General features: G+C 45.6%; 1 protein-coding gene across 3 annotated transcripts in view; it reads left to right on the forward strand.

Annotated features, from left to right (window-relative positions):
- Window positions 1–26,495, forward strand: part of LOC117360271 (complement C2-like) — a 116,377-nt gene that overhangs the window by 40,920 nt on the left and 48,962 nt on the right. For all 3 annotated transcript variants that reach the window (XM_033943944.1, XM_033943945.1, XM_033943946.1), the window contains exons 5-8: window positions 5,721–5,801; window positions 6,596–6,690; window positions 10,344–10,470; window positions 22,558–22,668. In XM_033943944.1, coding sequence (XP_033799835.1) covers window positions 5,721–5,801; window positions 6,596–6,690; window positions 10,344–10,470; window positions 22,558–22,668 — 414 coding nt within the window. The remainder of the gene's footprint in view (window positions 1–5,720; window positions 5,802–6,595; window positions 6,691–10,343; window positions 10,471–22,557; window positions 22,669–26,495) is intronic.

Consider the following 26,495-nt stretch of genomic DNA (forward strand, 5'->3'; position numbering starts at 1 on the left):
ATGGATGGTTAGCAGGGAGAAAGAAGAAAGAAGGAGACCCTGGCAAGCAAGTTATCAGAAGACAACCAGAGCCTGAGACCAACAAAATTTGAATAATGACCAGACACAGTGGCGTACCTAGAGGGGGGCGGGGGGGGCGGGCCGCCCCGGGTACCAGCCCTGAGGGGGTATTCCCGGCCTTGCCGCTCAGTCCCCCCCACGCCCGAAGGACCGCTCGCCCCACTGACCTTCCAGCACACCTATGAAGCAGCCCGCAGCAGGATCGCGACGTCAGCAATCCCTCAGCTGCTTGGGCGCTGCTTCCTGCGCCGCGGTCCCGTCCCTCCTCTGACGTCAGAGGAGTGGGCGGGACCGTGGCGCAGGAAGCAGCGCCCAAGCAGCTGAGGGATTGCTGACGTCGCGATCCTGCTGCGGGCTGCTTCATAGGTGTGCTGGAAGGTCAGTGGGGCGAGCGGTCCTTCGGGCGTGGGGGGGGCAGTAGCTTAAGGTAGCCCGGCGCAGGAAGCAGCTCCTAAGCAGCGCAAAGATAGCTGACGTCGCGATCCTGCTGCGGCTGCTTCATAGGTAGTGCGGGGAGGCCAGGGGGGCGAATGGTCCTTCGGGGTGGGTCGGGGCATCAGGCCTTCAGGGTGGGGCGGGCGGGCGGGCAGGCAGGCAGACTTTCAAGGGGGAGGGGGGGTGACAGGCAGGCAGGCCTTCAAGGGGGGGTGCAGGTCTTCGGGGGGGTGCAGACCTTCAAGGGGGTGCAGGCCTTCAAGGGGGGGACAGGCAGGCAGGCCTTCAAGGGGGGGACAGGCCTACAAGGGGGGGGGGACAGGCCTACAAGGGGGTGCAGGCCTACAAGGGGGGGGGACAGGCCTTCAAGGGGGGACAGGCCTTCAGGGGGGGTGCATGCCTTCAGGGGGGGGGCCGACCTTCAAGGGGGTGCAGGCCTTCAAGGGGGGGACAGGCAGGCAGGCCTTCAAGTGGGGGGACAGGCCTTCGGGGGGGTGCAGGCCTTCGGGGGGGGGTGCAGACCTTCAAGGGGGTGCAGGCCTTCAAGGGGGGGACAGGCAGGCAGGCCTTCAAGGGGGGGGACAGGCCTACAAGGGGGTGGGACAGGCCTTCAAGGGGGTGCAGGCCTTTGGGGGGGTGCCAACCTTCAAGGGGGGGTGCAGGCCTTCAAGGGGGGGGACAGGCCTACAAGGGGGGACAAGCAGGCAGGCCTTCAAGGGGGGGACAGGCCTACAAGGGGGTGGGACAGGCCTTCAAGGGGGTGCAGGCCTTTGGGGGGGTGCCAACCTTCAAGGGGGGGGACAGGCCTTCAAGGGGGGACAAGCAGGCAGGCCTTCAAGGGGGGGTCAGGCCTTCAAGGGGGGGACAGGCCTACAAGGGGGTGGGACAGGCAGACCTTTAAGGGGGGACAGGCCTACAAGGGGGTGGGACAGGCAGACCTTTAAGGGGGGATAGGCCTTCAAGGGGGGACAAGCAGGCAGGCCTTCAAGGGGGGGTCAGGCCTTCAAGGGGGGGGGACAGGCCTTCGGGGGTGCAGGCCTTCGGGGTGGGTGCAGGCCTTCGGGGTGGGTGCAGGCATTCGGGGTGGGTGCAGGCCTTCGGGATGGGTGCAGGCCTTCAGGGGGGACAGACCTTCGGGTGGGGGGTACAATCCTTCGGGGAGGGTGCAGGCCTTCAGGGGTGGGGTTTAGGCGTTCAGAGGGGGACAGACCTTCGGGTGGGAGGTAAAGTCCTTCGGGGGGTGCAGGTCTTCAGGGGTGGGGTGTAGCCCTTCTGAGGGGGGACAGACCTTCGGGGGAGGGGGGGTCCTGGTGTAAAAGTACACAGAGGGAGAGAGGGAAGGGGGGGTTCAAAGATACGTGCATATGCCAGACTTTGGGGGTTAGAAATAATGGGTCTAAAAACAGAGGAGTGGGAGAGAGATGGTGCATAATGGGATTTAGGGAGGGAAGGAACAGAAAGGGAGAGAACTTGGAAACAGGGGATGGTGTGGAGGGGGGAGAGAGATACTGGATAGGAGGATAGTTGGGAACAGAAAGGGAGAGATGGTGGATCCTGGGGTGGTGGGGAGTTGAGAAAAGGTGAATCTGTGGATGGAGACAAAAAAAAGGAAAGATGCCAGATCTCCGGGAGAGGGAAGGGAAACGGAAGGGGAGAACAGAGATGGCAGACGGATGGTTAGCACGGAGAAAGGAGACCCTGGCAAGCAAGACAACAAGAGCCTGGGACCAACAAGATTTGAATATTGATCAGAGAACAAAAGGTAGAAAAAATAATTTTATTTTCTGTTTTGTGATTACAATATGTTAGATTTGAAAAGTGTACATGAGACAGCTTGAAATGGGAACTTTTCTATTTTTGTGAATGGCAAGGCTGAGTTCAGTTAAAATATATGCTTTATAAGAAAATATAATAATGTGTTTTATAAAGTTTATAAGCATTGCTGGCATACTCGGTGAGGTGTTCCTAGTGTTGGTGGTGGTGGTAGCATGTCAGTGTATTGAGAGGAAGAGGTAGTCTGGGAAATTCTGCTGAGCAAACTCTGGGCCCATTTCCACCCCCAGTTAGTCCACTCCACTCAACTGGTTCACACACTGAGTGGGTCTTTGGGTGTTATTTCTGGGTAGTTGTTTTAGAATCTCTTCCAGTGGTTTGTCAGTATGTCCTTCTGGTCCAAGGAAGGAAACTTTGTCAACCTTAGCATTGACCTTCAGAATATGTTTGTAACAGCGCTGCTTGTGTGGCATTAGGCTATGTAGTGATCGAAAGAAAAAAACAGACCTTTGCACATTTTTGCACTATATGGTGGGTGTATGAGGAGATTCATTTCCTGCACAGTTAAGTCCATGTGAAGTTACCTTGTGCTGTATTTGACATCTAGCAAGGTCTCTGTTTGGAAGGAAAGATCTAAGCTTAAAAATGAAGTGGCCAGAAGTTATGTTAAAAGTAGATAGCGTAGCTGGTTTTAAGAAAGGTTTGGACAAATTCCTGGAGGAAAAGTCCATTGTCTGTTATTAAGACATGGGGGAAGCGTCTGCTTGCCCTGGATTGGTGCACTCAGCAGCAACAAATACTAGTTTTGGCTGGCTCTTTCCCCGCATTTCTCCTCTCTTCCCCACGATTTAATATCCAGTTCAGGCAGTAAGTAAATGCATCGGCAGGGGGGGTCTGGTAAGTCTTGGGGGCTGGGGATGGAAGGTGAGAATCAGTTCTGTAGGCTATCAGAAATTTGCTTAATTATCTACTCACACAGAAAAGCAGTAAAGTCAATAGGTTCTCTGAGTGGGAACAACCTGTTTGATCTTGCACTCTTGTGATTGACCAATTGTTTATCACTGTTTAATTTATCACATTGATTAATTTGAGCACACCTGAGGTGTCCTATGATGGTGTGCACTGCAGGCAGAGGAGCCTTATTGTGTAAAGCACTGGAGAATTCTCTCCTCTCGCTTACCTCTCACGCTGAGGACACCCTGCTTCAGTATAATCATTTATATGATTTATCTTATAAACATTATTACGTGGTCTTTTCCTCAAGTGCTGAGACATCAGGTTGTTCCCACTTGGAGAACCTATTGACTTTTACTGCTTTTCTGTGTGGCTTTAACATTTTTGCTATTCAGTATACCTAAACTATTATTCAGTAGAAAAAATATGGTTTGTTCAATCAAATCCTGTGTGGACATTGGACTTCTATGAGTGAATGTTCTGCTTGATTGAACAAACTAAATTTTTTCTACTGAATAATAGTCTAGGTACAATGAAAGTAAATAGCAAAAATGTTTGAGTAGATAATTAAGGAAATCTTTTTCATATTGCTTGCTTATGGACTGGGAAAAAAGACTGTTCAAGCAAATGTCTCCAGAACTGCTTTAATGGAAAAATGTGATTTTTTTTTTTTAAGTACTTTGTGAAATTTATTGTTGTTGTGAAATTTATTGTTATACTTTGTTTAAACTTAAAAAGCGGTGTCATTAACAGTGAATCTAATCGAAAAATCGATTCAACAGGGTGAATCGAATCGAATGAAATATTTTTCTCTGAATCGGGCAGCACTATTGGCTACCATGAGAATGGGCTACTGGGCATGATGGACCATTGGTGTGACCCAGTTAGGCTATTCTTATGTTATGTTCTCATCTGTAGGGGCCTTTGTTTTCACTTCTTATTTTAATGTATTTTTTTCCTGGGAACTTATCAGTGTTTTTTTATAATGGGAACAAAAATGGAAGAGAATTAATGTGTGGAATGGGGGGGTAACTAATTTCTTCAGCTAAATAATTCAATCCACTTCAAACAGACATAGGAGAACTCACGCACCATTCACACACCCTCCAACCAAAAACGTCAAAAGAAAAAAACTGTTCGACAACCTCCTAGCCATTCGAGCTGCAACACTTGACCCCCAACTCTACAACCTATTGACCTCGACCACAAACTACAAAACCTTAAAAAAAGAAATAAAAACCCTTCTATTCAAAAAACACATAAAACCAAACTAACATAATCAGAACTGTCCCAAGCATCACCTGCAACTACTCCATATGTACTTCTGATGTCATGACAATTCCGACATAATTTATGTTATGTTATGTTTGGAATAATGGTTACATAAATGAGGTTCAATAAAAGAAAATTTTCACTGCCTGTTTCTATTCTGACCATTTATTCCATTTCATGGTTATTGCAAAAAAAAAAAAAAAAAAAATTTTTCCATGAGGGGGGGGGGGGGTGTCAAAAAATGATGGGCCCCGGGTGCCACATACCCTAGGTACGCCACTGACCAGACATCAAAAGGTAGAAAAACTAATTTTATTTTCTGTTTTGTGATTACAATATGTCAGATTTGAAATGTGTATACTGCCAGAGCTGGTGTTAGACCACAAATGTGAGCTAGGATTTAACAGAGAGAGGAACAGTCTTTTTTGTTTGTTTATTTTGTTTACACCACAGCGCCAGTGTGGTTAGGAGAAGGCAAAGGGGGTGAAGAGGCTATAAAATAAACTCACAAGGATGTTTGGAAAAAAACACCCAATTGGGCAGGAAAATCGAATCGAATCGAAAAACCAATTCAAAAGGCTGAATCGAATTGAATCGAAATTTTTTTTTACTGAATCGGGCAGCACTAGCCCGAATGCATAACTTTGCATTTCTTAGCATTAAAGTTTAGCTGCCAAATTTAAGACCATTCTTCAAGCTTCGCCGGGTCTTTCTTCATGTTATTCACACCATTCGGCGTGTCTACTCTATTGCAGATTTTGGTATCATCTGCAAAGAGGTAAATTTTACCCAACAACCCTTCAGCAATATCGTTTATAAAAATGTTAAAAAGAATAAGCCCAAGAACAGAACCTTGAGGCACACCATTGGTAACATCCCTTTTCTCAGAGCGATCTCCATTGATCACTACCCTCTGTCACCTTCCACTCAACCATTTCTTGACCCAGCCTGTCACTTTGGGACCCATCCAGAGGGCACTTGGTTTATTTATTAGATGTCTGTGTGGAACACTGTCAAAAGCTTTGCTAAAATCTAAATACACCACATCTAGCGCACATCCTCTGATAAGTAGTAGTAGTAGCAGTTTGTCCTTACCTGGCCATATGAATTCCCATTTGTATGTTCTATCTAAAATAGAGTTTTAAACTATTATTACATTTTTTTGTTCTGATATTCCTTGTTTTCACATGCTATATGTATGTCAGTGGTTTATATAACTTTTTCAGGACGACATTCATATGATGACCCAAAATTCATTGCTAAGCAGTTGGTTTTGTACGAGGAGCTGATGGCACATGCTAGCACAAGTAAGACTTTATTTATTTTATTAAATTGTCTCCCTTAACAAAATGTGAAGTGATATATATAGCAATCCCCATTTCCACTCAACCTCCACCAATTGACCATCTTTACTATTCATTTACTTCTTTGATGCATCTGCAGATAGATCTTTGGTAGAGATATCAATTGTGCTGGTGGATCTGAATTTCCTTTTCACCCTGCCTGATACCATATTAAAATTGACAAAACTGTATTACCAAATTCTACCTTTGATTCTCCTCTTTGGCTCTGCTATGATTGCTTGACCTTTTGTCTCCCTTTACTTCATTATACCCCCCCAAAACAGGAGATACTACCTTCATGAACGTGAAAGCAGAAAGCACACAATGAAGGTGACTAATTGATGCTCAATTTCTTTTATTCAATAAAATGATTCGACACAATCGTGTTTCGGCCTCTATGGGCCTGCCTCAGGAGTCTGAATACTGATTGACAAAATGAACATAAAGATACACAATCTTCTTTTTCAGATGCGTGGATACGATCTTAGACATCCACATCTGCAGTGAAAAGTGTATGCCACTGTCTTTGTGTGCTTTCTGACTTCATTATACCCCCACCTCATTTTGATAGCAACAACATGGATCCTCCTCCTCTGTTTCTCCACCTAGCAAATTTTTATAGATTTGCAAAATGTTCTACCAGGCCATGCATGGCCTTGAAATGAATGTGTGTCTGTTTCTGAGAACTCTGATTGCCCTGATGGGATCAATGCAAAAGGCTGGTTATTGATTTTGTATTTTAATTGTGAATTCAACAGACATCCATATCTATTTTCTTCTCTGTGCCTCAAGAAGTGTTGGGACCGAGAACTTCCAAAGAGTGAAAGACTTTGTAATTGGATTTATTGACAAGGTAAAAAAGACTCCTCCTTTCTTGCAGTGCATTTCAGTAGAGACCTTCAGCCCTTCCCCCTTGCTATTTCACTACAGACGTCCACACATACAACTCAGTCCTGCATTATATCAACTTAGGGTTACCAGATTTCTTCTTTAAAGAAAGAGGACACCTGGCTCTGCCTTGTTCTGCTCCCAGCCTCACCCCCACACAAACCTCACGTTTCGGTCACTGAGATGGGATCTGCGTCTGCAGGGCCTCTGTGTATGCGCAGGTGTTGACATGATGATGTCACGTGCATGCATGTGACATCATCATGTTGACATCCGTATGAGCACAGAGGTCTTCCAGACACGGCCCCAAGCTCGGCATCTTCCAAGACCTGGACAAACTGCTGGGTTTTGGAAATCCCTCCAAGTACCCGGACAGTCCTCTAAAAAGAAGGAATGCCTGGGTTTTCCCAGACATCTGATAACCTTAAATCAACTAATTAATGATCATATATAGTTACACACAAATGTCACAAATGAATATACACACAAAAATAAATATAACATTACACACAAAGAACATTTGTTTTCCCTTCTATGGTTATATTTTCTGCAGTTTCTTAAATGTCTCAGCATTGGGAAGGAGGCATTTTTCAAAGCAATTTGTGTAGGAAAACAGTAACCACAGAGTAGGACCTACACAATTAGGAAAATTGAATGAACAGACAACGAAGGTAGAAAAAAAGAATTTTGTTTTTAATTTACTGTAGAATGGTGTACTCATAGCCATGTTAATTCACTTTAAAGATTAATAAAATAAATATAAAAGGAAAATATGGTGATAACTTTTAATTGGACTAAATGCATTTTTAAAAAAAATATTTTTTATTAAATTTTTCATGAAAGAAGAAACATCAACACAAAACTAAGATCTTACTAGCTTTCAGAGGTCACAACCTTCTTCCTCACGTCAGGATACTTGCAAGTGATTGGTCTTTCTTTCCCATTTTTGGGGTGATGGGCATAGCCCATTGGTTCTCAACTGGTTTGGTAGAACTCAAGAAAGTAAATTAGGAGACTAAGACCAAATTATACAATTACATGCATAAGTGGCTATTTAGGGCCATATTCTATAAACGGCGTCCCAACTGTAAGGGGCAGTAACCAGCCAATCAGGATGCACATTTTCTAAAATAAACAACCCAAGGCAGGCCGCCTATACTGTAGGCATCTGTCAGGGTTGAGGGAGACGCATAGTGACGCTTAAGCTCACACAAGGCTGGGTGCGGGTGTGGTTTTGCCCAGAAGTGGCCTTAGGCAAGCTTAGGCTGCCCTAGGCATCTCCCTAGGGCTGTGATAGGCACCTGAAATATAGGCCATCGAATGTTGGCCTACATTTCAATTAGACACAGCTGCTAAACTGATTACGGCAAGGAAATCTCCCTGCTGTGATCAGCTGAGTGGCCACAGCAGGGAATCACTGAACCCCACCACAAGTCGGCTGGCAGGAGGGATGCCCACTCCCTCCCGCCGCCACCCCCGAACTCCCACACACACACACTCACTGTCCACAGCAGTCTTTTGTGTCATGTAAAGTTTCTCCTGTTGTCTTTTTATATTTTAATTGTATCGTCAAACTCCCTTTGCCTTTAAATATGTAAACCTCTTAGGATGTTTAAGCGATATATCAAGCTTGAAAACTTGAATGTAAGGAGGTTATGGTGAAATGTGTACCTGGGAAATTCACTGCAGTGCCCTCTAGGGTGTTCCACTGCTCTGCTGGGATGTCTGTGTGGCCAGTCCGCTAATCCTATGTCCCAATGGCTGATGTTTGTGCGTTTTTCATTTGAATGGGAATTTTTTGAAAATTGTTCAAAAAGATAGATACGTTGAGTACAAAACCACGTTTTTCTGGTTTGAAAATGGCCATTTTCTCTTCCGGTTTTGTTTTTTTTCCCATGATATTGAATATGCCCCTCCACATTACTAACATATATATTCCTGCTATGTAAAGCAAGGTAATTCCTTATAGAATTACCTCAATTATGTTATTTCTTCCTTCCCCTCACTCTTTTACTTTTTTGGCTTCATTGTGTTTTAATCTATGTTCTAGTTTCACAAAATATATACATTCCTTGCTGTTGAGACTGCTAAACCAGTCCAGCACCACCCTCAGTAATGAAGAAACGCTGTATAAAATTCCATCAGTTTATTACAAGATAGAAAATCCATGCATGCGTTCTGAAAAGGGTGGGGAGCATGATTCAAACAAACTGAGAGCTCTGGTTCAGCTGCTGCAATTGATACCAGGCGTGTTATGGAGAGCTGGTAATGTGAGGTACAGAAGTAGACCCCCTGGTGAAAGGAAAAGAGGGCAGAACTGAAGCTGTTCCCAAGAACTAAAATGGAGACTTTTGCTTTCTCTTCTTTCCTGCACAAAAAGGGAGGAGAGAGCTGCATGCCTAGAAGGCAGCAGAACAGAGGCCAGGGCCACAAAAGGGGCATGTGACAAGAGACTGAGACAGACCAGAGCAGGTCTCTCCAGAGAGAGGGTAAGAGGTCACATGCAAAGGGATGACCAATAAAACTCAGAGCTGTAATGAGCAGGGAGTAAAGCAACTGATAGTTCAAAATACAAACTGGACTTCAAATGCAAGAATATAATTTGCACACACAAAATGGAGACAGAATAGTGGCGTACCAAGGGCAGGGTGTGGGGGGTGTGGACTGCCCCGGGTGCACACCCTAGGGGGGTACACAGCCGGCCGGGTTCGGAACTTCCCGCCTTACTCTTCAACCTGCACCTCACCTCAGCATAGCTGCCGACTCCCTGTACTTATTGTGAAGGCAGGTCCCACGGTCACTACTTCTGCCACCTCTACTCCAGAAGAAGAAAGTGACATCAGAGGAGGGTGGACCGGCAGCCGCAGTCATTGCGGGACCTTACCGCAACTCCCTGCACTCCGTCCACCCCCTATGATGTCACTTACTTCTTCCGGCAGAACTCCTTCAGTCTCCCCTCGAACTTGTTTAGCTAGTTTTACAATGGGTGTATTGATGTTGTACTCACTGCAATATGTAAGATTAATAATAGTTTGTTATTATGTGCTGATATTTGACTTTTTTTCCTCATAGACATGCCAAACAGAATAGTATCATAGGATAATGCAACATGGTTTTCTAATAGACAATTTATTTGAGTCCAAATTGAATTCCAAAATAATCTTATACAGGGACAATGGTAAATTAAATGATCAAGTGTCCCCTCTTCCAGATTACAATGCCAGCATTTATTAGACTTAGAGCTATCTAACTTTTGTAAATGAACAGGGGTCCAAAACGCTCTATGCAACAAAAAGAGCCAAGTTTGCCTCATAGATGCTGATATTGTACATCTCATTCTCCAAGACCACCATAATCACATTGGATGTTTTTTTACATCAGTCCCTCTGGACTTTAGGTCTCGGTGAACCCTGGTCTAAATTTAGGCTCCGGCCTGCCTGCTTCTTTCTCCTTCCTGGATCTACCCAAGAACCCGAAGAAAGCCTAACCAAAAGTTCTTGCATGCACACACATACATCCTTGTACTACTGCCTGATCTTACAGCACTGAGAACTACTCCCCCTCTCTCCAGTTCTACCAATGGACTTCATTTCTGCCCTTCCTTCGGTCTACTTACAGACTACGGAAATCTCCAGAGGTGTGACATATAGTGTTGTGACCTTCGATTCCTCACCACATATTCTCCACCAAAAAACCCATGAGCATGATCACCTGAAACAGAAGCTGTGGGACTTCGACATCTCAGGTTAGTGGCTGAGAAGGAAAATGAGCAGTCTCAATTGATGATTCAAAAAGGTTATTTGCATTTTGTTTTATGACCGGCATATTGTGGCCTTAATATTTAGCTGGGTGATAAAGGGCCCTGGTTAGAGAGAAGTGGATGAAAAAGCAGCAAAGGGAGCAGCTGTGAAAGAGGTATAGGCTGAGCCATCAGAGATGCAAGCCTGCCACATTTCCCACACTGGATGGGGAATTTCCACTTATTGACATTTTCTACACATTACCAGCAGAAGGCAAACTCTAGAGCAGTGTATCTCAAACTGTGTGCCTCCTGAGATTTCAGGTGTGCCGTGGTATACTGGGTAGGAGGAGAGACACCAGTTCCAACTGACTGCCTACAGGACGTGCCTCTCACCAGCACCTATCCTTCTCTCTGGCCCTCTTCCCTTCTGGCACCCCCCACTGGCATCTCAGGGCCTGCCTAGAGGGCCTTCACACACACGCGGACATTGACATGATGATGTCATGCACGTGTGTGATGTCATCACTGTGATATACATGCATTTTCAGGTGCCTCGAGCCACGGCCACTACCTTTAGTGTGCCACGGCTCGAGAAAGTTTGCGGGACACTGCTCTAGAGCCTTGGAGGAGGATAGGCAGCTGTATATAGTGGAAGAGCCTTTGATGACAGTGTGATGTTGTATGCTGCATTTTGGTTGGAGGACAGGTAGAAAAATTGTGCCTCTGGCACTATTCTGTCTAGAGCTGGCCCAACTGATGAAACACAGGTTTAAGTCACAGTTCTTAAGAAAAGCGAGTTGTTTATTAGTTGGTTATCCCTAATCTAGTTAAATAAAAAACCAGAGATATCAGTCTGCAGTCTACCTTTACAAAGTATACTCGTAGATAGGCACAACTGTCGGAGAGCACTCTAGGAGGATTTCCCAAAATGCTCTGCTCCATAGCACAAAAACACACTCATGTAAACAATTTTATCTCATCTTAATTTCAATTTCTTCAGCTCTAGTAGCTTTCTCATTTATACTATTTTACACTATTTTTAATTAAGCATGTGTCCTTGGAGCCTTGGGCAAACTCTGCTTAGCTTGCCTCCTTAATTTTTCTCAGTTGACCCGTTTAGTAACTTCGAGTTTACGCCCAGCAGTGTCTACGGTGAGCTGTCGAAGCTCAAGGTTAACAAGGCGATAGGGCCTGACAACCTATACCCCAGGGTGCTTAGGGAGTTGAGTGAGGTCTTGGCAGAGCCACTGTCAGCTCTTCAACCTCTCTCTTAGTACAGGCAGCGTCCCGTTGGACTGGAGGACGGCTAACATCATTCCACTCCACCAAAAAGGTTCAAAGATGGAGACAGCAAACTACAGACCAGTGAGTCTAACATCGATAGTGAGCAAACTAATGGAGACTCTAATCAAACACCAATTGGATAAGATCCTGGACGAGGAGAATCTACGGGATCCCCGTCAACATGGATTTACTAAGGGGAGATCATGCCAATCCAACCTGATCAGCTTCTTTGACTGGGTAACGGGGAAGCTGGATGTTGGGGAGTCCCTGGACATCGTGTACCTGGACTTTAGCAAAGCATTCGATAGCGTACCACACCGCAGGTTGCTGAGCAAGATGAGTTCTATAGGATTAGGTGACACATTGACGAAATGGGTTGGGAACTGGCTTGGAGGTAGGCTTCAAAGAGTAGTGGTGAACGGCACCCCCTCCAAAATGACGGAAGTGATCAGTGGAGTGCCACAGGGCTCGGTCTTGGGCCCGATCCTATTCAACATCTTTATAAGAGACTTGGCAGAAGGGCTTCGCGGTAAAATAACATTATTCGCCGATGACGCCAAACTAAGTAATGTAGTGGGCAAATGCACAACGGACGAAGATTCAATGCCCGACAACATGATGCACGACCTACTCCTACTAGAGCGCTGGTCTAAGACCTGGCAACTCAGCTTCAATGCCAAAAAATGCAAAGTTATGCACTTAGGTAGCCAAAATCCATGCAAGACTTATACCCTTAATGGTGAGATCCTAACTAGAACAGTAGCAGAACGAGACTTGGGGGTGATCGTCAGTGAGGACATGAAGGCTGCCAGTCAGGTGGAGCAGGCTTCATCCAAGGCAAGACATATCATAGGTTGCATACGTAGTGGTTTCGTCAGCCGTAAGCCGGAAGTCATTATGCCATTGTATAGATCCATGGTGAGGCCCCACCTGGAATACTGTGTGCAATTCTGGAGGCCGCATTATCGCAAGGATGTGCTGAGACTGGAGTCGGTTCAGAGAATGGCCACCCAGATGGTCTCGGGACTCAAGGATCTCCCGTATGAAGAACGGTTAGACAAATTACAGCTATACTCGCTCGAGGAGCGCAGAGAGAGGGGGGACATGATCGAGACGTTCAAGTATCTCACGGGCCGCATCGAGGCAGAGGAAGATATCTTCTTTTTCAAGGGACACGCAGCAACAAGAGGGCATCCGTGGAAAATCAGGGGCAGGAAACTACGAGGTGACACCAGGAAATTCTTTTTCACTGAAAGGGTGGTTGATCACTGGAATAGTCTTCCACTGGAGGTGATTGAGGCCAGCAGCGTGCTTGATTTTAAGGCCAAATGGGATCGACACATGGGATCTATTCACAAGGCAAAGGTAGGGGAGGGTCATTAGGGTGGGCAGACTGGATGGGCCGTGGCCCTTAACTGACGTCTATTTCTATGTTTCTATGTTTCTATTCTGCCTTCCTAGCTGATAACAGCAAATTTAACAGGTCAAAAAACTTATTATATGGTATCCCCACTAATGAAAAATCTAACTAACCCTACACTAAGCATATCATAAAGCTTTTTATTAGACTGTTCAGAAGTGGCGGTTAATAGCAAACTTTTGCTGCCAGTAAGTAATAGCCAACTGTCACCTCCTCATGGTGACGGAACAAAAGCGCGTGAGACAATCGAGCGCTGACAATACGGAGCAATCGCATGCAGGGACATCAGCGCGCTGGACTTAAACTTAATTTTAAAGTGCTCTGAGGGAGGTGGTGGTGGGGAAACCCCCCCCCCCACTTAAGTTAGTACTGTTGCCGCTGCCGTTGGGGGTGTGTGGGGGGGAACCCCCCACATTACAGAGGAAATTGACATTTTTCCCTAAAAAAAGGGAAAAACACCTCTTCCCTCTATTATGGGAGGGTTCCCCCTCCCAACACCCCCACCCAACGGCAGCGCAAACAGTACTAACTTAACTGCGGGGGTTCCCTCCCCAAACCCCCACTCAGAGCACTTTAAAATTAAGTTTAAATCCAGCACGCGATTGTCTGCTCCGTATTGTTGGCGCTCGATTGTCCTGCGCGTTTTCGACTATGAACCCCTCCTCATACATCCAACAAGCAATATGAAACTTCTTAGCATACTTAATCATGTAGGATGGGCTGGGGAGGGCATCAATGGGAACTCCACTAACTTGGAATATGAGAACGTTACTGGCCAGAGTTTAAGGTAGATATCTTGCAAACAGCGGGATGGTTGGATAGGCTGGAGTGAGCTTGGACGGCAACTTCAGCAGTTGGAACCTAGGACATTAACAGGTGACCTTTAGTCTGTGGCCCAGAAATGTCAAAAAAGAGACAAGTTAACTTAATCATGTATTTCTAAAGAGAATAACTAAGGGGCAGACTGGATGGACTGTTCAGGTCTTTATCTGCCATCATTTACTATGTTACTATGTACAGTACTTTTATCTGCAGGGAGAGTGGGCCAGAGGCATAGCCATAGGTGATCCTGGGCCCAAGCGTAGGAGGAATAAGTTGGATTCCAGAGGCTCCCATGGTCCTTCACCTCCCTCTATCCCTTTCCTTTACAAACATTTATGTGAAAGGGTTGCCGACAGTCATTCCCATACAGAGCCCGCAGCTAACCCAGAAGCCTCTCCTCTGCCACATACCACCCCCACTCGATGCAACTTCCTGGGGGCTTTTTTGCCTGGTTGAAATGCGGCAGAGGGGAAGCTTCTGGGTTATCTGTGGGAAGCAGGTGGAAACTGCTGCCGGCAACCCTTTCACATGCCTATTTGTGAAGGTTGAGGGGGGTGGGCGGAAGAAACAGGTGCTGCAGAGAAGTGCAAGGGGTTGAAAAAAATGAAGTGAAAGGGAGGGGCAAGGTGCTACACATGAAAGAGGGATGGAGAGATGCTGCATGGAGTGTGTGCAGAGAGGGAGAATTGCTGGGCAGGGGAGAGGTTGGATTGTTGGAGGGAAGATAGGGTGAGAGGGAAAGATGCTGCATGGGGGAGAGGGAGAAATGTTGGACATGGGGTAGAGGGAAGGGATAGATTCTCAGGGAAGGATAGGGAGAAATATTGGACATGAGGGTGGGAGGGAGGGATGATGCAGGGTTGAGGAAGAAAGATATTGGTCCTGGGGCACTAGGAAAAGAGAGAGATTTGGCAGTAGGAGATAAAGAGGAAGGAAGAGAGGATGGGCATGGGGGTAAAAGAGAGGGAGGGAGAGATATGCACAAGAGGGGAAGGGAGGGAGGAAAGAAAAAGAAATGTTGGACCATGGGGGGCAGTAGGGAAGAGAGAAGGGACAGGAAGATGATGGGGAATTAGAAAGCATAGAGAGGGAGAAAGGAACAGATGCTGGGCTAGAAGGGTATAGGGAGGAAGACAATGGAAATGGTGGAACTATATGGGAGAGACCAAACAGGGCAGGAAGGCAAGGAAATGAATGAGGATAGTGATTACAGGGGGTATAAATATGGTAATTGGGAGTTGATTAAAGATGAAAGGGAATGGAAGGTTAGGGAAAGGAATGAGATAGGGAATGGGAAAGGAGAAGATAGAATTTGATAGGTAGCTGAAAAGTAAAAAGGAGAAGAATGAGAAAGAGATGCAGTAAAGAAAAAAAGAGAGGAAAGAGCTAAAAAGGAAAGATCAATATTTCAAAGATATGTGTAGTGAGGGAATGGAACAAGACAGGACAGAGGAGAAAAGACAAATGGATAGTAGCTAGTTGAAGGAGAGATAGTGGAAGACAGACAGGAAAGCACAAAAGAGAAACCAGAGCCAACATGATGGAAAAATAAAATGTTCAAACAAAAATAGAAATTTTTTTTTTATTTTGAATGTATTAAATGACATGTGCACCTTTGGGAAATATGCATAGAAAATAACTTTATACTATGTTCAGTAGTAAAAGAAATGCATTTCTGTTTTTATTTCTCTAGTGTTGCAGTACATGCTAAGTTTAACTTCTTGAGGGTCCCAGTTCAATTTTTGTAATCCCTTGATGAGGGTCTGTCAGTATGACAGTAATGGGATTTGGGAGATTGGAGGGGAGGCAGGAAAGAGAGGAGTCAGGAGTGTGGCATAGTGGTTACAGCCAGGGCCGCCATCAGGGCAGTACTACCAGCCCTGCATTCAGGGGCCCGGAGCTGACAGGGGGCCCGGGCCAGTAGCATACCTAGGGGGGGAAGTGCACCCCGGGTGCATGCCCCAAGGGGGTGCACAGGAGAGAGAGCTGAACGGGGACGATGGGGGACCCGCGGGGTTAAATATAACTCAAGCCGCGAGGCTTGTCTTCTACTCTGACTGCCCTGCTGCTCACACAGCCGATCGGAAGTCTTCCCCGAAGTCAGCGCTGACATCGGAGGGAGGACTTAAGCAAAGCCCGCCCTCCGACGTCAGCGCTGAAGTCGGGGAAGACTTCTGGTCGGCTATGTGTGCGCGGCGGGACAGGCAGGAAATAGAAGACAAGCCTACGCGGCTCGAGCTCCATTTTGCTGAGAAAGTTGCTAAGATGGGCTGGGAGGCAAACGGGGAACACAAAAGGGGGAGGGAGTGCGTTTTGGACACAAGGCATGAACTTGGGAGAGAGGAAGGGAGGGAAAGAGATGCTGAGGTGGGGAGGGAATGGGTTTTTGGACACAGAAGGCATGGACTTGGGAGAGAGGAAGGGTGGGAAAGAGATGCTGAGGTGGGGGAGGGAATGGGTTTTTGGACACAGAAGGCATGGACTTGGGAGAGAGGAAAGGAGGGAAAGAGATGCTGAGGTGGGGGAGGGAATACATTTTTGGACTCAGAAGGCATGGACTTGGGAGAGAGAAAGGGAGGGAAAGAGATGCTGAGGTGGGGGATGGAATGGGTTTTTGGACACAGAAGGCATGGACTTGGGAGAGAGGAAAGGAGGGAAAGAGATGCTGAGGTGGGGGAGGGAATGGGTTTTTGGACACAGAAGGCATGGACTTGGGAGAGAGGAAAGGAGGGAAAAAGATGCTGAGGTGGGGGAGGGAATACATTTTTGGACTCAGAAGGCATGGACTTGGGAGAGAGGAAGGGAGGGAAAGAGATGCTGAGGTGGGGGATGGAATGGGTTTTTGGACACAGAAGGCAAGGACTTGGGAGAGAGGAAGGGAGGGAAAGAGATGGTTGTGTACACGGGGAATAGAAGAAAGGAGAATTTTTGGTCATAGGGAGAGAGTGAGATACAGACAGTGGCATACCAAGGTGGGGGTGGGGGCGGTCTGCCCCGGGTTTACGCCCCAAGGGGGTGCACAGCTGGCCACCCTCCAGTGTTCTCCCTAGGCTGGCAAACTGCGTCTCTTTAGCCACTTGAGTGCCATTGGGAACAGGCCGGTGCCAAGTTCTCCCTGCTTTTCCCTGTGGGGCCGACTAACTCTCACCACCCGCGTCAATTCTGATGTCGGAGAGGACGTTCAATCGCTGCCTGCCTGGCCCAGAACGTCCTCTCCGACGTTAGAATTGACGTCGAGTGGCGAGAGTTGGTCGGCCCCGCGGGGAAGAGAAGCAGGGCGAACTCGGCGCCGGCCTGTTCCTGATAGCGGCAGTGGCAGCCTATTCCCCAGTGGCGGTGGCAGCATTTTCCCAATGGTGGTGGCATAGGGGAGGGCATGCAGAAAGAAAGAAAGAAAGGGGGGGACAGGGAGCCAGAAAAAAAAGAAAGGGGGCTGGGTGAAACAAAGAAAAATGGGGCATGGAGAGAGAGAGAAAGACAGACATACAGAATGAAAGGGGGTATGGAGAGAGAGAAAAAGAAAGAAGGGGGCAGGGTGAAACAAAGAAAAAGTTTGGGGAGGGAATGAGGTCTGGAGGAGAGGAAGCATACAGGAGGCTGAAAGAAGGGAAGAAATATTGGATGCACAGTCAGAAGAATAAAGTGCAACCAGAGACTGATGAAATTACCAAAGGTAGGAAAATGATTTTATTTTCAATTTAGTGATCAAAATGTGTCCGTTTTGAGAATTTATATATGCTGTCTATATTTTGCACTATGGCCCCCTTTTACTAAACCGCAATAGCGTTTTTTAGCGCAGGGAGCCTTTGAGCTTCAAGAGCAGCGTGGGGCATTCAGCGCAGGTCCCTGCGCTAAAAACCGCTATCGCGGTTTAGTAAAAAGGGAGGGGGAATATTTGTCTATTTTTGTATAGTTGTTACTGAGGTGACATTGCATAAAGTCATCTGCCTTGACCTCTTTGAAAACCCGCGGAATATAAATGATAATTAACATTTTCTCTGCGTACAGCGTGCTTTCTGTTTTTAAAATTTTATTGTTGGTAGATCATTTTGACTTGGCCACAAAGGTAAGGGGGAGGGAGGGGAGCTGCTGAAAGAGTCTACCTTGACGTGGTTACAGGCTTACAAATCTTTTGGTCAAAGAGTGCGGCGACAGAGAAAAGTATGTGTGTATTCGGCCCATGGAAGAAGGGTGGGTCGGGGGGGGGAAGGGGTGTGTGGGGGGCCCAATAGAATTGCTCAGTAAGGGGCCCAGAAATCTCTGATGGCGGCCCTGGTTACAGCTACAGCCTCAACACCCTGAGGTTGTGGGTTTAAACCCCACACTGCTCCCCATGATCCTGGGCAAGTCACCCAATCCTCCGTTGTCCCAAGTACAGATAGATTGGGACAGATAGATAGATTGTGAGCCCACTGGAACAGAAAGGGAAAATGCTTGAGTACCTGATTTGTAACCCATTCTGAGCTCCTTTGGGAGGACAGGCTTAATAAATAAATAAATTTTTTGATCTGGGCCCCAGCATGTCTAAACAGCAGCCCTGACCCCTTGATGTCGCTGGTAGTGATCTCCAGGCATCCTCCAAATGCCAGTATTAGAAATTTGCCGAGGGACAGAAACCAAATCTGCCTCCGTTGGAATCAAACCTGTCCCAGCTAAGCTCCATTCCATCCATGTCCATCCCCACAGGTAATCTCTTCCATCCCCACCCATCCCCATAACCTTCAGAAGTAGCTATTTCATTTAATTATACTACTGAAATATATTAGAGGCTCTAGCAGAGACTCATTTACAAAGTATGTGTTCTTCCCAATTAACATTTCCAAATAAGTAAAGACACTTTATTACCGGTAATTGGGTCTCTGCCAGAGCCTCTAATGTAAATATAAAATATAAATACTCTAGCTGATGAGGATCCTCAAGCTCTGTCAGCTGAAGGCTTCCTCTGAAGGTGGCCAAAACTCTTTTTTACCAATCTTGGCAAGCAGCAGCAACATCCCTGAGCCACAAATGCTGGCACCTCAGTGGCTCAAGGATGCTACTGGATTGGATAGAAGGGAGTTCTGGCCATCTTTGGAGGGGGTCCTTAGCTGGAGATACTTGAGGATCCACACCATATAAAGCAATACATTTCAGTCAATAAATTCAGAATAAAATGCTTTATTTACCTTTGTTGTCTGGACATTTATTTTTCCATCAAGTTGGTTCCAGTTTCTCTTTTTTGCTTTCCTGTCTTCCGCAAATTCTCCTTCAAATGGCTGCTGTCCATTTGTCTTTTCTCCTCTCTCCTGCCTTGTTCCATTTCCTCATTATAACTAGTGATATAGTAAGGGGGCAGGGAGGTGGACCGCCCTGGGTGCCGTTTTCATGAGGGGGAAGCGTCAGCGCCTCTCTTCTTCTCCCCCCCCCCCCGTACATGTTTAAATGTTTGCTGACTCAAGCAGCATCTTCCATCTGCTGCTCATACCGGCGTCAGTTCCCTTCTAACATCACTTCCTGGGACCAGAACAAGATGTTAGAAGGGAGCCAATGCCGGCTTGAGCAGTGGGTGGAAGATGCTGCTTGCGCTGGAGAAACATTTCATGGGGTATGCGGGGGGGGCGCTCAAGTGGCGGGGAAGAGTTGGGGGCGCCCAAGCAGTGGGGAAGAGTGGGGTTTTGGAAAGAGTGGGGAGGGCACATGGCACGACGATGCCAGGTGCCACCTCCCTTGCTACGGTACCGACTACAACTGCCTCTGACATATTGACCTTTCCATTTAACTCTTTCCTTCCTTGTTTTCTTTTCTACTTCAGTCCACTCAAATTTCACCCTCTTTCTCCCTTTTCCTCTTTACTTTTCAGCTACCTATTAAATTTCCATCTTCTCTCACCCACTCTTCAGATCCCTTCCATCTTCAGTCTACTTCCCATTACCATATTTTTACCCACTGTAATCAGTATCCTCTGTTCATTCATTTCCCTGCCAACCCCCAACCTCTTCCTCATGGTGCCACCCATTCCTAACTTCTCCCTCCCTTCACCCTTCTTGCCCAGCATCTGCTTTCTCTTTCACCCCCTCCCCACCCTTGAAGCCTTAAATCTTCCAGGCTCTTCCACTCTATCCCCCATCGGCATCTTCCTGTCCCTTTCCAGAAATCTAGTAGAAGATAATGACCATTTGCAAATCGGAAAAATGTCTTTTTGTTTCAAAAATGACAATTTTCTAGATTTTTTTGAGTTTAGTGTGTCTATCTTTTAGGACCATTAAAAAAAAAGGACAAATAAAAATCCACACACACAAGCAATTGGTATGTAGAAGCAGTCAGCATTCTTAGCAAACTGGCCACACAAAGATTTCTGAAGAGCAGAGGGGCATCCTAAGGGGTACTGCAGTGAACATCACATAAAAAGTCCCATTTACACATCTCACCATAACCCACTTATATTGAATGGTGAGTCCTCCAAAACTTAATGTACCCACCTGTATATCACCACAATAGCCCTTATGCTTGCAGATGTCATCTTTATGTAGGTACAGTAGATTTTGAGTGGGTTTTTAGAGAGCTTACCATACAATATATGTAGGTTATGGTATGATGTGTACTTAGAACATTTTATGTGACATTCGCTGCAGTACCCCCTAGAGTGCCTCTCTGCTCTACTGAGATCTCTGTGTGGTCATCTGAAGTTGTCATACAGGCTGGTAAGTACTATCTCTTTCACATTTTTGGGTGGTGGAAAGGGGTCAATAACCACTGGGAGAATAAGGGAAGTCTTGCCTTAATCCCTCCAGTGGTCTTCTGGCCAGTTTAGGCACCATTTTGGCCCTTATTTGTTTTTTAAATGGGTCTAGTCCCAAACATCTAAATGGTGCCCTGGATGTTTTGTTAAATGTTCGATTATCACTGTAAAATGTCCAAATCCTAAGCCTGTCTAAAACATGTCTTCAACATGCCTCTCATAGAATTTAGATGAACAGGAGACAAAAGGCCAGATTCTATAAATGGCGCCAAGCTACTTTTTGAGTTTTTACCAGGTACTAGTGACCTGGATTGGCCATCATGAGGACAGGCTACTAGGCTAGATGGACTATTGGTCTGACCCAGTAAAGCTATTCTTTTGTTCTTACATTGTAGGCGCTGCTTGACCCAGTTGTCAATCAAAAAACTACACAGTTTATAGAATCATGCCTAACAGCACCTAAGAAGACTTAGTCGTCAGTAGGTGTCCTAGACATAGACGCTGCTCCTTTAGGCCAGCTTGTCACTCACCTAATTTGGCGGCACTTATGTCGGACACCTAACAATGCCTAAGTCAACCACACCTATTCTCCACCCATAACCATGCCTACTTTTCAACACAGGCGTCATTAGGCGTGGGAGGGTGCCTCCACGTAGGCATCCTAACAGTTTGGCGTCAAATTCTTAAATTGATTATTTAATGGAGTTTTTTGATTGGCTGAAAACCGGTATGTTCAATTACCATGCTGATTATGCCAGTTAAAAAAATTAAAATTGGGCTGCAAATAGGGTGCCATTTATAGAACTTCCCAAAAACAGCCTAGAAAAACATCTAAAATATGGCTTTTGAAAACAGTTATTTGGGCGTTTTTAGCAAGAAAAACACCCAAATGCCACTTTATGCCATTTTTTGGACATTTTTCTCTTTTGTAAATAAGCCTCTCAGTCATATATTAAATGTCACCAAGAGAGGGGCCCACGAAGACAAAAGTGTCTAGGACCCAGAAAAGTCATATTGTGGCCCTGAAGAGGACAGAAATCAAGCTCTAAGCACAAAGGTTCAAAAGTGATAACTGTAAAATTTGATCAGGTTTACTGCACAAACTAGGCTAGGTGGGGAGTTAGAGAAGGACGAACATCCCAGTACTGGAGTCAGGGCAGAATTAACCAATAGGCCCAGCAGGCACGTGCCTAGGGCCCAAAATGGTCAGGGGAGGCCCGATGAAGGAGAACATCAACATTGTTTTTTTCCAAACGGCGATGGGCCCCTCCAGCATCGATCGGCAATGCGGGCGCCTCCCCCCCCCCCCCCCCCATCAATGAAAAGTAAGACAAGCAAGCAACATGGGTAAGAAAGGCAATGGGAACTGTAATTTTGCAAGCAGTGCTGCTTGCCCAAAGCTTCCCTCTGACGCAGCTTCCTGTTTCCACCTGGGCACATGGTGGGGCGGGGCAGGGGGCCCAGTGTACTTGTGTGCTTAGAGGCCCTCGACAAATTAATCCTGCCCTGACTGGAATTAAGGGAAACAAATCTGGAACGGGGACATGGAGGAATGTGATGCCCTGCACTGAAAAAGAAGTCTCTTGATTCTCCTCAGCAGCTCTAGAGCCCGTATTATTTTTTTTTAAAACTGCTGTTGCCATCTACTCAAATAAGAGTGGGGTATTTTTTTGCTGTTACGGCACACCCAGATTGCTGAATTCTTTAGTCATCATGCTGATATGAAGTAATCCATTTCCTGATTGAAACCAATTGTATCTCCATAATTTGGGCAAGCTGCTGTGGTTCAAAAAGCTTTGAAATTAATGATTTATTTAATGTCTTTGTTTTCCTCTTCTTCCTGTAGATGCAACTGCAGGAAGGAATATTGGAGGAGCTCTGGAAGTGATTCTAAATGATATCAAGAGTCAGAAAAACAACAAACCCCCAAAGCATATCATCCTGATTGTGACTGATGGTAAGTTAGTGCACCTTTTCCTGGCAGTAGCTTTTTCTAAGCTCTGGAGACACAGCATGGCCAAACTTGTTCATAATCTGAATTGAATGTATTAGAGAAAAGGGCTTTGATTGGGCAGACAGCATAAGACCTGGATTTCACTTGCACCTTCTGCAGTTTTGGTCTCTCACCACTGGAGGGAGGCTCACTGTCATTTCCACAATCCCACTCTGCCCCTAACAGTTTTGTAAAACAAACCTGCTGTGATGATGTCTCCAACCCTACAGAGCATTATTAATTTTGTATTGTATCTGTACATTAACCAAACAAGTTTTTCTCAGTGCTGGTCAGACTACTTCTGCACAAATTCTGATTCAAAGCAAGCTTCTGATCAAACAGAAAGAACTAACAAGGGCAGAATCCAACCACCTACAATTTAAAGTGTACCTACAGGCAGCAGCTCATATGCTTTCAAACGTGAGGACTATTTCTAGCTGACAATTCTAGGTAACTGTGGTTTCAAACTATTCCGCAGTCAGTGTCGTGTAAAATTGTTATGACAAAGATTTCAAATTTAAATCAGGATCAGTAAGCCAGCTGTGATTTCAAATCAAAATCAGTCAACAAATAATTTCAAATAAAAATCAGCAGAGTAAGGTACTACTATTACATATAATTGTCATAGTACAGGATTATAGACTAATCCACCAATATTGATTAGTATGGACATTCAAATTATATGTTTATATATGGCAAGAATTGATATATAAACAGGGTTTACGGACTTTGGTAGCTTAGGCTCAAGTTTAGACCTCACTGATATTATTGACCATCACAGAAATAAACAGTCCAAAAACAAAACCAGCAGACCAACATAAATATATATATAAATTGTTTTATTAGAATGAACAATGACAATTCTCAATTGCCTGACATGGCCATGTTTCGCTCCCTCTGGGGCTGTGTCAGGGTCTGAGACAAAAACAGGTCAGTGACAATTTAGTATTGAAACATTTTATTAATTTTCAACAAACAAAACATCAGATAATGAACATGACATAACAAAGTACAACATCCCCCCCCACATCCACACACCCCTCCTGTCCCTCCCCAATCACCTCTTTGCATCCCAGCTCCAGCAAGCCTACCACAAGAGGCTCGGAGATCTGTGTTCTGATAATCCTCGAACCCATACTCCACAACAACTCAAAAGCATCCCAGGAGTTACCCCTCCTCCCACCACAAAACCCCCTTAGGGTCAGAAGCAATCCCCCACCCCCTCCCCCTTCTCCAAACTAACATCCCCAAGCCAAAGTAAGCCCAACCCAAGAGAGCACATGGTTCCCAAAACTAACTACAGTATAATCACTCTTGCACCCACCACACCCCCATCTAAAAACTTACCTCAAGTTCAACCCCCCATGCACAAAACTCACCAGCCGCAGACTACAGCACTGCAGGGTATTCAAAATAAGACTATGGCCTTTAGGATGTAACTGATGCAAATATGGGCCCCAAATTTGTAAGTATCGCTGATCCCCTTTTGGGATCCCCGTACATCCCTCGCTTCCCAGAAGGCCAATTGATGTACATCAGCCCGCCAATGCCAATAACACAGTACACTGTTCAGATTGATAACAATCTAGTTATGGACACTGTTTGGAGAGCCAAACACAACTGCTGTGAAGGCTGCTCATTTATATTTCCATTAGAGGGTCAAAGGCATATACCTAATTAATTAGCTGCTGAAAGTCAGTGATTTATCAACTGTAGAATCAAATGCATAGGCCCTCTTTTACTAAGCCACGGTAGAGGTTTCTACCATGGCCTGGGGCGCTAAATGCTCTCACACTGCTCCAATGCTCATAGGAATTCTATGAGCATTGGAGCAGCATCCATGCATTTAGCACTCTGGGTCGCAGTAGAAGCCTCTAGCGCGGCTTATTAAAAGAGGGCCTATGTATTTGATTCTACAGTTGATAATTAATGAAGATCCTTGATCTGTCAAATCAAATAACTGTGCATCAATAACTGAAAACCTTCCTCTTTGACAGCTGAACCTACTTGACTTCTCAGAAATGAATCTTTCCACCTCTTTCGCTAGATGAGCTCCTAGACAACTATGATTTCTTGCCCCCTCTTACCCTCCCCCCTTTCAAGGCCCCTTTTAGTCCCTCCTCCTGATCCCCTTCAACCCCTCTCTGAATGTCATCTAGAGCCTGAATAGATATGTAAGACACACAAATAGAAGATTAGATTAGATAAAAACTAAAATGTATAATAAAACAGATAAAGGTACATTAGCTTAAATAAATAAAGATAGAGAACAGTGCATCTATAAGATACTACAGTATATGTCAATTTAAAAATCAATATAAAACAATTAGTTTATGTCATTACATATATAAAACAATAACTTATCTTATTAAGTATATAGTCAATCCTAAAAACAGAAAAGAGTGCATGTATTAACCACTGTTTAAAAATCAATATGAGATGGTCAGTATCACATGGAGAATATAAAACAAATATCAGTGCATATATGGAACTAAAACAAAATCAATCATACAATCCAAAGGTAATTCATATATAATATTCTATAATTTGGATGTTAAATGTTATATAGGTGTATATAAGGCTCCTTTTACAAAGCCATGTTAGGCTTTTTTATCACCTATGAGCCTCAGAACTAATACTGCTACAGCTGGTAATAAAAAAATCTTCGTAAAAGGAAAGATCAAATACTGTGTATTGCTCATGACTCTAATGTTATGTCTCAGCCTTTGCCATTTAGCCCTTTATATGCGAAGCTGTTGTTCTTTCATCCTAATTAGGTAAATTATTACGCAGTCTGAAATAGGGTTACCATATATCCAGGTTTCCCTAGACATGTCCTCCTTTTTGGCAGTCCATCTGGCATCCTGGAGGCTTTTCCTCCGGGTGACTTTTTGTGGCAGCGGCAGCCACAGTGTTCGGAACTTGCTGTTCTTCCAGCAAGGGACCTTCCTCTCAGCTGGGTCCTACCTTCATGGAAACAGGAAGTAGGTGGGACCTGGCAGAGAGGAAGGCCCGATGCTGGATTTGAACGTTGCACTGCTGATGTGGGAGTGACAAAAAAGAGACAGAGGGTGGGGGAAGGGAACAGGGGGAGTTATCAAACCTTAGGGGGGCATGGATGGAAAGTGATGATCTCAGGGGAGAGAGGGGAGTAAAAGATGCCTTACTGCAGGGCAGGCAGGGAAGGAGATGGCCTGGAGAGAGATTAGAGAAGGCAGTGGGGAAGAGTGAGAGGCTGAAATCACGGAGGAAGGAAAAGATGCTAGTTTAGGGGGGAGGGAAGGGAAGGAAATAGAGATGCCAGACCAGGGGAGAGGAGGGAAGGAGGGAAAGGAAGGAGAAGAAATGCCAGAGCATGGAAGAGGAGCAAGAGATGGAAGGGAAGGAGAGGAGAGAGATGTCAGGACATAGGGGAAAGAAGGGAAGGAAAGGAGAAGAGAAGAGAGAGATGCCAGAGCATGGGAGAGGGGTTGGAGACAGAGAGAGAAAAATGGAGAGGGGTGAAGCTGAATTGAATCACATACAAAGGAAAGAAGAGGCACAGGATAGACAGTTGATAGAAGGGGCATAGAAAGAGGGAAGATAGCATATGAAAGTGGAAAAGGTGGATAGTGGATGGAAGAAAAAGAGAGGGTGGATAATGATGGAAGGGGCAGAGAGCGAGAGAGAGCAGATGCTGCATGGAAGGGAGAGAGGACAGACGCTGGATAGAAAGAAGAGAGTGAAGAGAAGATGGTTAAAGCAGAAACAACAAAAAGTAAGAAAAAGATGTTGCTTTTTTGTAACAGTAT

Source organism: Geotrypetes seraphini, chromosome 5 (genome assembly GCF_902459505.1).
Source record: "Geotrypetes seraphini chromosome 5, aGeoSer1.1, whole genome shotgun sequence".
In the NCBI taxonomy this organism is placed as follows: domain Eukaryota; kingdom Metazoa; phylum Chordata; class Amphibia; order Gymnophiona; family Dermophiidae; genus Geotrypetes; species Geotrypetes seraphini.